The following is a 17,545-nucleotide window of genomic DNA, read 5'->3' as shown; positions in this document are numbered from 1 at the left end:
GTGATTTCTTTGTGGTCAACATTGGTGATCAGGATATGGTGCTTGGGATGAATTGGATGAAGTCTCTGGTAGAGTTTACATTTAACCTTGAGAAAATGGAAATGAGGTTTGAGGCAAATGGTAAGAAGATAGTGCTCAGAGGTTTGTCAGATGGGAGACTTTGAGTGGTGTCACTCAAGCGGATGCAGAGTTTCTTTAGACATGATCAGGTGCAGTGGGCAGCAGAGTTTAGTGTAATGCTTGAGATGACAGAGCAGCATAAACAAGAGTATCTACCTGATTTACAAAAAATAATAACCAAACATACTAAGGTGTTTGGTGAGATACCTCCAGGGAGACCCCCGGATAGGGGAATCGAGCATGTTATTGAATTAGAGGAAGGGGCTAAGCCAGTTATCATCACACCTTACCGCCATCCGAAGAGATGTAAGGATGAAATAGAAAAAGCAATTAAGGAGTTGATTGACATGGGGCACATACGGCTAAGCAAAAGTCCTTTCGCTTCTTCAGTAGTATTGGTGAAGAAGAAGGATGGTACAATGAGGATGTGCATTGATTATAGGGAGCTAAACAAGAAGACAATCAAGAACCGATACCCTATCCCGCGCATCGATGAGCTTATTGATGAATTGCATGGTGCATGCTACTTCTCCAAGATTGATTTGAGATCCGGCTACCATCAGATACGGGTTAGAGAGGTGGATGTGGAGAAGACAGCTTTTAGATGCCACTATGGACATTTTGAGTTCTTAGTCATGTCCTTTGGGTTGACAAATGCCCTTGCCACTTTCCAGTCCTGTATGAATGGAGTGTTCAGAGATCAGTTGAGGAAGTTTGTGTTGATATTTTTTGATGATATACTGATATACAACCGTACTTGGGAGGAACATTTGAAGCATATTGATACAGTGCTCAGTATTCTAGAGAGGGAGTCATTATATGCCAAGATGAGTAAATGTGAGTTTGGGATGACAGAGTTGCTCTATCTAGGGCATATTATTAGTGCAGGAAGTGTTCGGGTTGACCCAGACAAGATCAGGGCCATTCTGGATTGGCCACCATCGAGGAACAATTCACAACTCAAGGGATTTCTCGGGCTTTGTGGGTTCTACTGCAGATTTGTGAAGGGATTTTCACAGATAGCAGCACCACTTACAGATTTGACACGGAAAGATAGTTTCAAGTGGTCAGAGAGGGCTCAGGATTGTTTTGACCGGTTTAAGGAGTTGATGAGTACATGTCCTGTTTTAGCCATTCCAGATTTCACCAGGCCCTTTGAGCTGCAGTGTGATGCCTCGGGAGAGGGCATAGGAGCTGTTCTCATGCAAGACAAACATCCCATCGCATATGAGAGTAGAAAATTACGAGGTGTGGAGAGAACCTACAGCATCTACGACAAAGAGATGCTAGCAATCATGCACGCGCTAGCTAAGTTCAGGCAGTACTTAGTGGGAAGTCGGTTCACAATAGAAACAGATCATAATAGCTTGAAACATTTCCTTGGACAGAAGGACCTTAATGACAGGCAACAGAAATGGGTGAGTAAATTACAGGCCTATGATTTCGACATAGCCTATGTCAAAGGGAAGAAAAATATTGTTGCAGATGCTTTATCTAGAAGGCCTCATTTGCTTGCTGTTGGGATAGTCATGGATGATTGGAGAGAGATGATCTTGGCAGAATATGCTAAGGATAGTTGGGCATCTAGCATTATTGAGGGAGCTATTCAAGATAGTCGATACACTGTCGTAAATGATCTGATCATCTACAAGGAAAGGATTTATTTAGTACCCGGGTTTGCTATGAAGCAGAAGATTTTGAGTGCATTTCATGATTCACCAATGGCAGGACATCCCGGATTCTTTAAGACATATCGGCAGGTGAGAGAGCGCTTCACTTGGAAAGGACTCAAATCAGAGGTGCTTCAGTTTGTGAGGGAATGCCCTGTGTGTCAGCAGAACAAACAAGAACATTCTTTTCTGGGTGGTTTATTACAGCCCCTACCCATACCAGAGAAGAAGTGGGATAGCATTTCCATGGATTTTATCACAGGCCTCCCCAAGGCACAGGGTCGGGATTGTATCTTTGTTGTGGTAGACAGATTGACGAAATTTGCACATTTCTTTGCAATTTCGTCTACATATTCAGCAGCACAAACAGCAGAACTATTTTTTCGAGAGGTATTCAGACTACATGGGATACCACGGAGCATAGTCAGTGACAGAGACAACAGATTTATGAGCCACTTTTGGCAGGAGTTGTTCAGGTTATGTGGAACAGAGCTCACTCCGAGTACCAGCTACCACCTCCAAACTGATGGGCAGACAAAGATAGTGAACAAATGGGTTGAGGGGTACCTTCGAAACTACATTGCAGGAGAGCAGAAGGCTTGGGTGAAGTGGCTAAATCTAGGGGAGTACTGCTATAATACCTCTTTCCATATGTCTATTCAAATGTCCCCTTTTATGGCACTGTACGGGTATGATGCTCCTAATTTTTTGGATTTGTTATTTGGGGACAGCAGGGTGCCTAAGGCCAAGGATACTTTGCAGGAGTTCCAGGACATTATGTGATCCTTGAAGGAAAATTTGCAAAAAGCACAAAATCAGCAGAAGCAATATGCTGATCAGCACAGGGTTGAGAGGTCTTTTGAGGTGGGAGATATGGTGTACCTCATGTTACAACCGTATAGACAATCCTCTCTCAAGAAGAGTGGAGCAGAGAAATTGAAACCACGTTGCTATGGATCGTTCAAAGTAATCAGGAGAGTGGGCGAAGTAGCTTATGAGTTGAAGTTGCCTACAGACAGTAAAGTGCATAATGTGTTCCATGTGTCACGCCTTAAGAAGGCATTGGGTCACAATGTGGTGCCTTCAGTAGTATTGCCACCTCTTGATGATGAGGGAAAGCTTATCTTGGTTCCCGAGGCCATACTTGACTCTAGGGAGAGGGTGCTTCGCAGGAGGACTATCAGGGAGTATCTAGTGAAGTGGAGGAACCTACCTGTCGAGGATGCTACTTGGGAAAATGAGCAGATATTGCAGCATCTAGAGCTGAAATTGCTTGAGGACAAGCAATTTTGGGAAGGGCGGAGTGTAATGTCCCCTTTCTAGCATTCATAGCATGATGTTGTCGTTAGCCTATTTCCCCACAGTCCCGTAGGCTAACTAGGACATTAAAGGGGCTTAGAGGCCATTTGGCCTAGACAATTTCAGTTGCAGGTCTTTTTGAGGGGTTCTGGGGCAACTTTGGGCATACTTACTATTTATAGTAAGTCATCTTGGACATGGCCGGACATTCAGTCACAGTGGTATGTCGATGGTAATTGTTTAAAATCGACAAGAAAACTTATTTATCATTGATAAGATTTGTTATGCATTGATAAAGCCATTTTATAAAGTTAAATTTAAATATTTAACTTTATTAATGCATAGACTATAGTTTGTGGGAAATATTTAAATTAAAAGAGTTCTTTTTATTTTTATAACACATTGGAGACATAAGGTACATAAAGGGAGTTATGTTTTATCCCACATTGAGAAAATGAAGGATTGAGCTCTTGTGAGAACACTATAAAAGAAATGGAAGAGCTTTTTTTTTTGTATGCTTGGATGAAGATTAATGTTATGTTGCTGGATATCTGATTATCGGGCTTGGAGGACAGAATCCCTCTTTGCTAGCATTCTCTTCGCTGTTGGAAGACACAGTCAGGAGGATCAAGGGTGTTTTCACTTCAGGAAACACACTGGGTTTCATTTGGGGCGTTCGCATAAAGAAATTTACAAGGGTTTGAGATGCAGATCTGAAGTTAGTTATTGCTATAGTGCTGCATGAACAGTATTTTGCTACAGTCGGCATGAACAGTATTTTGCTACAGTACGGCATGAACAGTGTTGGTATCAAGTTTACTTGTTTTTCCGGCTGATTAGAAGTTTGGAGGGCTGTCGACTACATCTGCAAAATACTACAGCAACTAATTCCAGGTTTTTTCTGTCAAATTTTGATACTTTGCATAATAATTGTTGAATACAAGTTTGAATAGTTGTTGCAGCCTTTAAGGCAGCTGTAAGTGCACATCTACATTTAAAAATCACCCTTTATCAGCAGATTGAAAGAGTTTCCAGATTTTTCATATACTGTTGAATGTGTGCCAAGTGTTTGTGAAAATGTTATGATGTGTATTATGCATTTTAATGTCACTTCATATTTGTTCGTAAATCTACTCATTGGAAAGCAATTTATTGAGGAAATCAGCTTTATGAGTTTGCATACAAAGTGTTTGACAATATTCCTTAAGTTAAATTTCTACAAGTCAAAGTTCAAATCAGGGGAGGATATTACAGATTGAGTCTGCACAGTATTTCGTAGCATATGTAAAGTACCAACGTTCTTTTCCTGTATGAATATCCTCAAACATAAAGGAAAAGATCAAGACAAATAACCCTTATAGTATGTACTATAGAAAAATAAGAGAGAGACTACAAAGAGTAGATAAATGTAAAAGATAAAAATACTTATTTGCACATGAAGATTCATAAAGTCTTTTTAGATTATTTGAGAATGCAACATCTCCACTCTAAATAAGGTTCAAGTGGGAATGGAACATTGACTATTATTCCCCCCACACTGTAAAATTTTCACTCATTCTTATATTGTTGAACAATTTTGTATCAAATATGACAACTTCTTTCTAAGTTCCAACTTGCTCTTTTTGTCCATTGAAGGTTCAAACATTCATCTAGTCTAACAATGGAAGTGAACATGTCCTTCCATTTTATCAAACTCGTCTACAATATGCCAATATCTTTATTAAATATTAATGACTCTACAACTCATACGTCAAGTTTCATTTATCAAGGAGAGACTTGTAGATGGTTCAAATGAATCTTAAAAACTTCTTTAATGTCCCACAACAACTTAAATTTCCTTATAGTAACTTCTACAAATACAAGTGACATCATTTAGAAGTCATCACTTCCTCATGATGTACATAGGGGGTAGGCCCATTAAAATCACATGGTCACGATTAATTAATCATGATGCTCTTGACAATGACAATTTATTGATCACTAGAGAAATCCATCTCAACATTGTTTACTCCCTCTTAATCAATAAGACCGAGATCATTGAATCATATTCTCTATTTGCTCCCTCTCTTTTAAGGTTGCCTCTAATGAAATGTCACTCCCTCTTTTTCCTACAAGAACATTCTCGAAGGAAAAAAGATCAAAGCACATGGCTCTTATAGTATATATAAAATACAAAAAAGATAGAGACTTCATTGATTAAATAAAATAATCAAGGATAATAAATAATTCTTGATAATAATATAAGATCTGTACAATGCACTATAGATAAATATCTAATTTAAAGATATACTTTAATCTATATTCACTTATATTCTCAAGAGATTATATTACTATATTCTTGCACATCAACTAATCCTATTTAATAATGTCAAATCATTAAATTGAAGGATATTTTTATATTTTCAGTTATTGAAATAAGATAACATAATACATCTTACCTTTCGTACTCTCATAATGAATCTTTGTATATTTGTCAAATTATTAAATATAATTTTTGAATGAATATGTATATATATATATATTTCTATACATCAATTAATCCTTTCTTTTTAACAATGTTCAAATTATTTTAATCTCATTACTAAATTAAAATATTATCCTTAAATATTTGCATCTATATATGTTTTCATATTTAGTTATATGCTTACCATATATCTTTAGCATATCAATAATGTAAGGACGTTTTAGCAATATAAAAAGACTTTAAATAATACATCCCATACTTACCTTGATGGAATCGGGACTCGACGTCCTAAACATTGTCCCTGATGTGTCTTAGTGCTAAACTAGCTTGTCTTAATTGCGGTGTGTGACCCCTGCCAACCACATGGCTTTCCTTCTCAATAAATTTGTGAGATTAAACAAAAATTAATATAGGAGTGTAAAGAAGTATAAAATGTGACACTAATCGCACGTCTATCCTGGCAACGTGGAACACTAAACCTAAAATGCTTGGACAATTTATTAGGCGACAAACCGCTCATCTTATCAAATGCGGCACCCTTGCTAGGAGTCATATCATCCTTGGAACTTGTTTAATTCAATAGCCCATCACTACCTTGGGAGAGCTCATCGCTCCCCCAGTCTATGCTGTCAATTTTCATCTTGCATTGATGATTGGTAATATGCGAGATCCTCAAGCCATGGCCAAATATAGTGTGAATAAAACAAGTGCCCGATCCTACAAGAATTTATCGAACCTCTTCTCCAAGAGTAAATTCATCCCTTTATCTTCACGATCTCATTTTGAAGAAAATCAAATGTATAGGAGACTATCCCATGTAGCCACTCAATATTGACATGGAGTCGATGCTCATCAACTTCAATCAAGAGAAAGTTACAATATAAGGAATCGTGATGAGTGTCAAGCTGTTGTAGAGGATGAGTACGATCAACACCATTCATAAGGCAATTTGCTTGCACAAAATGTTTTGGTGGCTTTGACACATAGATCTTCCATGCGGTAATCAAGGCTTTCACACCTTTCTACAAGTTCCTTCTCCATGCAATCCCTAATATGTTTTTCTTCCTTTATATATTCCCTTGGTGGTTTTGATAAACCCAAATCTTCATTGCTTTTAGTAGGATTACTTCCGTAAAAAATCATTCCTATTGACTATTGGTGCCTTTGGAGATCAACAAGTCAGATATTTTGCAAATCACACATAATAGTAATTTCGGGTGATGGGCGATCAATACATTGAGCAACTGAAGAAAAACAGTCAATGTAAATATCATGCATTTTGAATCTTCCAATGGTTGAGTTCTCTATCTAAAATAGAATATGTAAACCACAATCAATCAAGCGTGATACAAAGACATATGTGATCCCTCTCCATGCACTTTGATTTGAGATCGGAGACTCAGGGGGATTGGTAACTATTAGGTTTATTTCCACACAACATGACAACCATCTGTAAGGCCTTTAGTGTCATATGCTATTTGTTCTAGTTGTTGACACAGTCACCAGTAGTCTTTCAAACAATCATTTGAGATCGCAAGACTGCTTCACAATGATCTTAATCAGGACACTTGATTGCATCATTATTATCACCATAATATTGAGGAGCCGATGCCATTAAAAATGTTTAACAATAAGTGTTGTTTATATACTTCAGATTTGTATATCAATTTGCATATACGCCTTTCAATGTTGATGCTATTATGAGGAAACTTATCGCTGCTATTGTATCAGATTGCACATTATACAAGTAGAACTCATAGTTGTTATCACATCTGTCCAACCTTTGCTCGTTACATCTGTATGGTGAATTTTCTGCAATCTCTGTCCTGATAATATTCAGGTCTTTAGGATCTTCCTTTCATTGATAAAGCTTTCTTCAAAGGAACCTGCTCTGATACCATGTTAATTTCTAGGATCATTTCTACAAATGTAGAATCATAGCCATTGTTATTGATGATCTCCAAATGCAGATTTGGATCTCATATAAATATGAGAGGAGACATGTCTCATGAAGAGACATGTCTCTATGGTGTAATCATTATTTAAATAATATTATATTAACATGAATAATAATAATATGTATAACAATATATATATATATATATATATATATATATATATATATATATATATATATATATATATATATATATATATATGTTATTAACATACATAGGAAATCATGATCACCAATAACAATAATGTATATCAGATCAAATCAATCCGACTGAGCTACAACTTTAACACTCCTTAGTATCAGATTCATAATTGTCAATCTTCTCTGGTTTCTTTTGAAAATCTTTATCAATTCTCCCATCATACTTTCCACAACTTTTCTTAGCCTTTTATTGTAACACTGATACATTTTTCTTTTGTTAAGAGTAATCCAGAAATATTCCTTCGTCAGATCTGCTGTCAAACTTTCCCAAATTATCTTTATCTCTACGAATATAACACTGACTTCCAAAGATTTAGGAATATTTCACACTAAGTATCCTTCCATGCCAAAGCTCATATGAACTCTTGCAATATCTCTTTTAGAATAGTATAATGTTTTCTTAATGGTCATCTTAGATAGTCTTTAGTTTAATAGGTAGGTTCTATTTCCCTTTTTAGTTCACGATTGTTTTTTCAGAAACATCATCTTTGTAAATATATAGATGGAGCTTTCATCTCCTTTCTTTAATAGATCTAGCACATTGATTTACCATAACATGGTACAAAAGAGGGTAGATGGGTTTTCATAAAGTTTCATGATTTTTTTGAGAAAAACTCGAGCCTCTTTTGATATAGAATCTGATTTGGTCCACTATTCTAAGGGGGCTGTTCTTCTGGCATATCATGGACGCTGACCGCTTGCTGTCGAATACCATGGCATACACCGCGCTGCAAAGTCCGGTCCCTATCCCATCTCCTGTTCTAATCCGGTTTTGATCCAACAACTTTTAAATGTCCAATCCTCCTGCTCTATTTGCCCTATAATTTTATAGAAGTTTCTGCAAAAAAATGTTTTTTCGATTTTTGAAATAAAAATCATTATATGTATTTTATGAAAATTTTATGGTTTGTCTTTGAAAATCTTGTGCTTGGTCAAAGGTTTTCATTGGATGATTTCTTGGTTTGTGCGTAAGTCTTTGATTTTTGAATGTTTTATTTATTTGCATGTGAGTTGCATGTGCATTGTTTCTTCCATGTATTTGCACGTGTTGTTTTGCCATGTGAAGTCTTGTGTTTTGCCGCATGAAGGTTTCATTGATGGGTTTTCATAATTTTTTCCCTTTAAATTATTTTGATGGGTTTTTATAATTTTCTCCCTTAAAAAGATTATGTGATGGGCTTTCATATTATTTTCCCTTCAAAAATTATATGATGGGTTTTCATAAATTTTCGCACAAAAAAAATTGATTCTCTAATTCATAAAGTTGTGTGGGATTCCTTTGTGGGTTAATAATTCTTTCCTTAAAAACTATTTGGTGGGTTTATAATTTTTTTTTTTCCAAATTATATGTTGGGTTTACCATTTTTCATTAAAATTGAAGCTTTGTATTCTCCAATCAATGTCTCAAATTTTGTCGTCTGGTTTTGATCTATTTTTCGCCTAAAAAATCATGTCTGGTTTTTTTCCTAAAAATCATGGCTTTTTGTAGTATGTGTTGGGGCATTATGCTCATTTACAAAGTGTGGAATTACTTATTCTCACCCACTTAGAAAAAGTTAAAACTTTTGATCTGTTGGTTGCAACCACTACTTAAGATCTTAGTTATTGGATTTGTGCCCTAGAGGCCGGATCCGGATCTGGATTCGTGCAGATCTGGGCAGGATCCTTGTTTTACACTGTGGATTCGTCTGGCGACGAATCCATAGTGTAGAACAAGTATCTTGCACGAATCCTCAAAGGATCCAGTGCAAATCCTCAAGGATCGACGGGTTTAAGTGAGTAAGTTATTTAATATGACTTTTTAAAATATATATTTTTGCTTTCTAGTGCTCAAATGACCCTTTTAAGCATTATATATACTAAAAACTGAGAGAAATATACCTCTGTTCCTAGTTGGGGTTTGGTCAAGATCAGTAATATATATATATATATATATATATTCACGAATCCTCCATGAATCCTAATTGGGAAAAAAATAAAATTGTGAATCCACAGATCTGATTCACGTGCCCGAATCGGATTCGTATCCTGAATCGGTAACTAAGCTTAAGATCTGTCGGTTATTGTACTAGAAAACCCATGCAAAGATAACCATGAAAGCACAAACACTAACACATTCAACACTATGATTTCCATGGAAAAGGCAAACTGGAAAAAACCACGGAGAGGCTAATTCCGACGATATGAAAAACACCAGTTAAGGTGATTTTATGCAAGGCTAAGTTCCTGAAGTGCTCACGGCAGTTCCATTAGGCTTCACTATAGAGTGGCCACACCCAGATATACAATAAGGTTTTCTGCCAACAAGCTTAGAGCCACTACATGATAGATGAAGTAAGAATCTTGCAATTACAGCCTGCTACTGTCTGCACCTCCTTGAATCGGCTAACTGAGTAAGCTTACACTTGCATCACATATAGATCGCATATAAACAACTAGATCATATAATTTGCATACATAATAATTTATAAGGCTTGCATACATCCGTTTGAAATGATATTTTATTTGCAATGGATGCACACCAAAATCTGTCAGCTAAAACAAATTTGAGATAGGTCACACCACCTTGAGCAATACAACGATCCTCGAGCACATCAATATGCGAGAACAATCTCCAGTGCTATTGGTTATGATGACAAAAATGAATTTTTCTGCTGCTAAGCATTGCTCTAGGGTTATCATACGGTTTAGTGTTACAGTGTCAGTCACGAGAGAAGGTTCCTGAGTCAGAATATTTTTCTAAATATTATGGTGTTTGTGGATTCCTGATCTTTGACCACTTTTTTCTTCCTTGCATGTCCTAAAATCTGACAGTTGGCATAGGAAGTTCAATTTTATTCTAGGCTTCATTGTCTATGGCTCCAAACCATTCCAGATAGTAAATACATGCACGCAAACTGTGTGGAACCATATCTCTATGATAATCTTTGAAGCCAATTGTTAGTGAAATTGAAAAATACTTTATAAATAGTAAAGCTCAATAAAAATCGATTCTGAACCAAAGGAATGCCAACAAATAAATTTTGGATGAATTTTAAAGATGATGAAAATCTTTCATAAAAGTGTTTTGGGTTCTTTTAAAATAGATCTTTGAGGAATTTGAACCTGTGTTATGTTACGAAAACCATCATGCCACTCAATGGGCAGTTCTCTACTTAATGGTAAACTTATTTGTAAAGAGTAAACATGCAGTGTATGGTAAAATTGTTTGTTAAGAGCAAGACATACATCTCCGAAGTTTCTAAACTTCAACAAAATGATGCAACTATATGTCTAGAAACTTTTCTAATGGTCTTTTAAATTACTAAATGCAGCTTATGACATCCCACTTTATTTATTATTTACTTGATGTTGTGGTTTTCGCGAGCAACCCTTCTAACATTGTTATGTTTTTTAAACACTGTTTGCATGTAATCATTCCTAAGAGATTTAGGAAGATGATGTCTTTAACAGCGCTGTTGTCATATACAAAAAACATATTCATATGGTGCTGACAGTTTCCTCTAATTTAACTATTGACTACATGAGTGTTGAACTAGATTATTGGGTATAAAACCATCCATGTTAACATTCACAGTTTCTTTTATAAATAAAATGTTAATGATTCTGCCTTTGCAGGGGCTCTATGAATGGAGGGATGGAATAGCTCGCATGGAGGATGAGAGTACAGGGTATATATTGCCAAACAAAGTGCTATTGCAAATTGGTAAGACAAATGCTTGAAGTTTTTGTAAATGATATTTTTCATTGATATTTCAATTTTATTACACTGGTTTTAGTGGATAAACTATTAAACTGTCCAAAATGAAGGTTACTTTTTTGTTCTTAAAGAAATTTTCCTGTTTTTATTTTAATATATTCTTTGGCACCAATTATACTAGTAAGCATTTAATTTCAATTTTCTTTTGGAACAGCTAAGACGATGCCTACAAAAATACATGTGTTGCGGTCATTTGTCAAAGGCAGACATCCTTTTGTTGAACGCAGTCTTGCTGCTGTACTCAGTGTTATTAAAGAAGCAAAGTTAAAAGGGACAAAGGCAATGAATATTGCATCAAAGCCACCACTCCAAGCTCCTGATGAAAAAACAGATAGGGAGACGCCACAGATTGATAATCAGCCTTCAACTATATCTGCTGATACAACTACAGAAAATATTGTGTCATATTCTCAAACCCATGATGATAATCTTTCATCAAGTGACCGGTTGGACATTAAAATTACAGCGGTCTCTGGGAATTCAGGTGATACTAAAATGAAAGATGCAAAAAATTCCTTTTCCCAGGAAGCTAATATTGGAGAAATTGATTATAGTGAGAAAGTAGCAATTCACAACGAGAGAAAGTCTTCTGCTGTAGTAGGCCGTGCTTCTGCATCATTGCTTTTTGGCAAAAAACGGGATAACGTGAAGGAAAGCCAGCCAATTCTTAATGATGTTAAAAGGAATATGGATTGCCAATCCCCATCAAATAACTTGCTTTCCCGGCAGGCTCCGGAAGGTGTTTCTTCCAAGAGATGTGAAGAACAAAACCTTGTCAACAAAATCCAGTGTGTAATACAAGACGATTTTTATTCAAATGGATCTGCGGATTGTTTTAATTCTGAAGATTTTATCCCAAATGAGAGCAGCACATCTTGTCAGAATTCCTTGTTGGCCGTTCAGGAGGGAGCTATAGTGGATAGAAACTTGATTGTGTCAGAAGCTAGGGAACCATTGGTCCAAGCACAAAAGAGACTGGGACGGGGCTTGGGAGCTATGCTGGGATCTTCAAAGTCAAAACAGAAGAGTGAAACGAGTTCTAAAATGCATGATACTGAGCAGGTATGTGGAATAGATGATTGTTTCTTGAGTGATTAGAGAGAGATTGTTGTTAACAAGGGGTGTGTGTCCTGGGAGCAAGTTTCCCTCCACTTAAGTCTTTGTGAAACTGCTCACATTAACTTGAACATTATACGTGCTGGGTACATTTTTTCTCACAAGGAGCAGAGCATTCACTTCCACTATACCACAACATGAGAGAGAACATAAATAGTTTGAAATTTAAGCATTTTGGTATGCTTCATTGCTTCATGAATGGTAGTAGCAAACACGAGTAGATCTCATGTTTTTCTTATGTCCAAGTACAACAGTGGTATTTCTTTTGATTTTTAATGTTTTATCACAGTGTTAATTAGTTATTCGTTTCGCATCCATTTTTTGCTTAAGACATCGCTTCAGAATAATGTGCAGGAAACTTTAGCTACTTTCCCACATTGTTATTGGTAGTTGTTTGCATCCTGGCATGACAAATGCTATGATCTGTTTTGATATCATTATCTTGTGTTTATGCACTATACGCACTGTGAACCATTTACTTTGTGGAAATTGTTCGTGTTATGAATTCTAATTGCACCTTTTTGACTTTGTATATTATTATTTTTAGTGTTTCAGGGCATTTTTGCTGTAACTGCCCTTGGTAGTGCAGAGTTCTAGGGTTTGTTATATTGATTCTTCTTTTCCTGGCAGGATAACGTAAGAAACAAAGTGGAGCACATCAAGGCATCAATAACTCTTCCATTTAAGCCTTTTCTTAGAACTCGTGAAATAACTTCAAATCAACATTCTTCCAAAACCATAGAAAACTCCAGCATTCAAGATCTAACCACTCAATCTTCACAAGTTGAGAAGGATGGTGCTGTTTTCTGCACGAGTACAGAACCTCCAATAGCTGAAATTGATAATGCAGTGTCAGTACTGAAGACAGATGGAGATATGGATAGTGGTGAAGGGAAGAAATGTAGACCATCGCACCCTTTAAAAGCCGGGGACAAGGTCAGTGAGGTTTTGTGCAGTGAAGCAGAAAATCCAAAAGCTGAAATAGCGATTGCCATGTCATCAGCGAAGAAGTTCTCTGGAATTGTGCACACTAAGGAAGGAAAGAAGTACAGAGCATGGTGGCCTTCGGTGCAATTTGAGGGGGTTGGAAAGCTATCTGTTTCTACAGAAACACATCATAAGGAGCTACCTCCATCATTATCTGAATTGCGTCAAAGACAGAACTATAAATATCAATCTAGTCGCCAATTACTACAGAGTGCTCGCTCTGAAGCTCGTGTAAATGTGAATGACTTCCAAAGTGGAAAAAGCAGAAAATGCCATTCCCCAGAATCTTATAATGTGAGCAAGGTTTCTTCCGAAATTCCACAAACTGAAAGCCAGTTCAAGCCTTTTGATTATGCAGCAGCTAGACAAGCAATGCAATTTGAAGCAACAAATGGAAAAGGAAATACACACAAGAATTTTTCTGGTAAAAGGGGTAAAGGGAGTGTTGCAAGAGAATCCAGTGCAGATGATATTCAACCAGGCAAAAGGAGACAAGTCTTCCCTGCTTCGGGAAACCGTAGTGCTACTTTTCGATAACTGGTGACAAACATTCTCCAACTATTGAGAGGAAAATGGATTATTATGTTTTCCTTGTTTTGATATTCATGTGCCCCACAAAATAAATTCAATATGAGCAATCCCACTCTACAAAGGGAATCATTAAATTCATCGGCTTTCTAATATTGTGTTTTCATAGATTGCTGCTTTGTGCCTTTGCTCTCCCCGTCTCTCTTTTATTTGGACAAATTCAAATGTGCTGTATAATCTGGTGGTCACAAGTACTATGTTTTACTATAGTGACTATTGTACAATATTTCAAATTTTGTAGTCCATATGCAACAGAGCATGTTGTACCCAATTAACTTCATCTTTATCGTGTGTTTCCATACAACCGGTCTCTAGTCTTAGAACTTCAAAGTGACATCTTTTGTGCTAAGTGCAAGAACTAGATACTTTTCATTTTGAGTGGTGAGGTGTATGTTTTTCTATTAATGAAAAGTTTTCGAGCCTCCTATATATTATTGATTACATTGCATCGAGCTTGATGAGTTAAATCTGTTTAGCTTGCATGTTTCACTGGCTAAAGTAATCCCTTAGGTGATTTTGAGTTACATATTGTTCTTCACTTACGGTATGTAATTTGAAAAACAACTTATAGAATTTATGCCAAATATATTGAAAAGCTTGATGGATTGATCAATGTTTTCTGATCTATTAAGCTTCTATCAACAGTACTGCGTTGAGACAGAACCAGTACTCGACAGATTTGAGTTTCCATGTCAAATTAGAAACCATTTTAAATGACATGAAATAAATGCCTATGAATTTCGGTAATTAGACCCTTGTATAAAGTGCTTGATCTTTGAGCTTATTATTATTATTAATGTCTTGCATAAGTCGTGATTAAACAAGAGCTCTGTGTGCCTATTGTTAGAAATGAGTGCTAGATTTGTTTTATGATTGGAAAAAAAAATGGACAAAGAAATATAGTGATAAGATTTAACTGGATAGCCTAATTACTCTTTTATCGATATATAAACAAATTAAACAACTTTTAGTAAATTAAACAACTTTGAATAAATTAAACACATACTAGCATTATTTAAAAAATAATATTATATTCAACATTTAATACTTATCAAATTTATTAATATTAAGTTTTAAAAACTTATACTATTTCTTATATTGTAGATTATTGGTGCATGTCTTTCACTTTGGATTATAGATTAATATGTTTATCCTTTGCTAAGCTCCTTTGATGGGAATGTACTTTTTAATGTTCCCCTTGGCTGAAATTGTAATGTCTTTATTTTAAAATAAAATTATTATTTAAAGAAATTATAAGATACATTTATAATTTCCACAATTCATATGAATGTTCATGAGTGCTTCTAAAAGTTGATTGTATGATTTTTTTTTCACCATCACACTATATGAGAACATAAGACAAAAATAAAAAAAATAAAGTTTGTATATCATGAAATATTTGAACTTGATTAAAGATTTTTGTTATATATGTAAATGTGAAAAATGATAGAAATTTTTTGATTTAGAGATTGTATATTTAAATAATCATTAGATTGAAAATGTTTTAAAGAATCATTAAAATGAAAATATTGTAAAGAGCAAGAGTCTGCATATTGTGAAAATTATAACAGCAAAATTATATAATGTTCTTTAAAAGACAAAAATAGTTAGAATTATTGTCACTGCATAATGAAGATGTTGCACTTATCTTATTTGTATTAGTTGAAAACTATAAATATATATCAAAATCTAATATATTATTTAATTCTAAGTGTAAGTGTATTGAGCATCTTCCAAAATCTAAATCTCTATTAATCACAATTAGCCAAATGCAAAATGTCATGGTTGTAGCTTATTTAGATGATATTTTATAATAATAAAAAACTTGTTAAACTGAGTGTATATTAATATAAGGCAGTGTATCAATAGTGTATCAATGAACACATTATTAACCAATTCAATTTCTAAAACTTGGCGGTTAGTGTCTTTTAATAGAAATTTTTTAAATTTCTAGCATGACCATATTTTTGAAAAAATAATTCAAACAAAAAAATAAAAAAAATGATTTATTAAAAAAATTAAATAACTAGATCATGTTATATATAATCCTAGTTTATAATCAGCCTCCAAAATCCATATTGCTAAATGCTTCTAACAACTTGGAACGAGTGGTGAGATGGGACATGTGACAATCCCTATACATACAGGTTAAAAGATTGTATCTATTGTTTTGCCATGTTGACAATGTCTTTAGGAAACTTTTCGCATTTACAATGATCTGATTGCCACTTTGCTGGTTTACAGTGAGTGAAAAGGAGAACTAAAATTTGGCAGAGACTTAGATTTCTATAGTTGAAGGAAATCACTCAATTGCATATACCTCAAGCAACAAAAATCCAGCAAAATTTTTGTTTTTTAGGCATAACAGTGTCGCAGAGATACATAATATTGATTCATAAATTGGAAAGGTAGGGAAGAGGAACAACAAACAAAGACGAGGTGGCTGGGATGTTTCAAGCATCTATGACATTTGAACACAGGAATTTATGTTCGGGTGTCTAGTAGTTTATACGATGCCCTCTCTAAAATGGGTGTCCTAGCGGTATGGGAGAAGTCTATACGATGCCCTCTCTAGGCATTTAATTTAGAGAGGGCATCGTATAAACTTCTGACAATTACTTGCCAAAACACATGCTGAGTGACATGGGATGTTCTAAAGGGTCGATTGCTGCAGCCTTATTAAATGTATATAATAAATGTCCATCCTATTAACCTAAGGGGTAAAATCACCCATCTCTCTCTTTTATTCACTTGCTGATTCATCAAATTTAATCTCTTTGTTTTTAGGGACTTTTAGATGGGGTTTGTTGGATTCATCTGCAGAGTGCATAAAATGGGATTTTGAGTAAGCTGAGGTCAAAGACTCATACAATGTTCATGATAGCCGATTTTAGTTATTACATTCCTCGTGGCGCTCTTGAATTCTGGAGAAAGCAGGAAAGTCTAATTATGGTGCATATGGAATGGAAAATGATTTGAAATCAGCAACGAGGCTTGAAAATGGTGAAGGTGAAGGTGAAGTCTTCGCTCTAGTCTATTCTAAAAGCTCTATCAAAATTAAAGAGGGGGAGATTTGTTGATGAAAAAGAGGAATGAGATTTGGCGAGAAAGGGGAAATGACAGGGTGTGATGAGTGGGATTTGATCTCGACTCATTCTCCGAGGGCAAGTGACTCCGGAGCCATCGTGTGTGTTGGTGTTTTTCAACCATTAAGTAACAAGATATTCAATAACAAGATAACGAAAGCACAAATAATCTAAGGATCAACTACTTCCTATAAACAATTGAATGTGTTTCTTATCTAAACCCAACTGCAATGAAATCAAGATAGATTTCCTACTCTTTAGGCTCTGCAGAACCAAGGTGGGTATACCTGAGGGATG

The 17,545-nt window shown here is 35.5% G+C and overlaps 1 protein-coding gene across 1 annotated transcript in view; it reads left to right on the top strand.

Annotated features, from left to right (window-relative positions):
• LOC149569433 (uncharacterized) overlaps positions 1–14,603 on the top strand; it is a 163,581-nt gene extending 148,978 nt beyond the window's left edge. Inside the window, exons 10-12 of the mRNA XM_089822134.1 lie at positions 11,330–11,417; positions 11,626–12,533; positions 13,218–14,603. Of these exons, the coding sequence (XP_089678260.1) occupies positions 11,330–11,417; positions 11,626–12,533; positions 13,218–14,111 (1,890 nt within the window). The 3' untranslated portion in view covers positions 14,112–14,603. The remainder of the gene's footprint in view (positions 1–11,329; positions 11,418–11,625; positions 12,534–13,217) is intronic.
• The last annotated feature ends 2,942 nt before the right edge of the window (positions 14,604–17,545 follow it).

Source organism: Cupressus sempervirens, chromosome 3, assembly GCF_028749045.1.
Source record: "Cupressus sempervirens isolate cs-2001-9-10 chromosome 3, ASM2874904v1, whole genome shotgun sequence".
Lineage (NCBI taxonomy): Eukaryota > Viridiplantae > Streptophyta > Pinopsida > Cupressales > Cupressaceae > Cupressus > Cupressus sempervirens.
The sequence above is the reverse complement of the archived record's forward strand: the minus strand, read 5'-3'. Positions and strand labels throughout refer to the sequence as shown.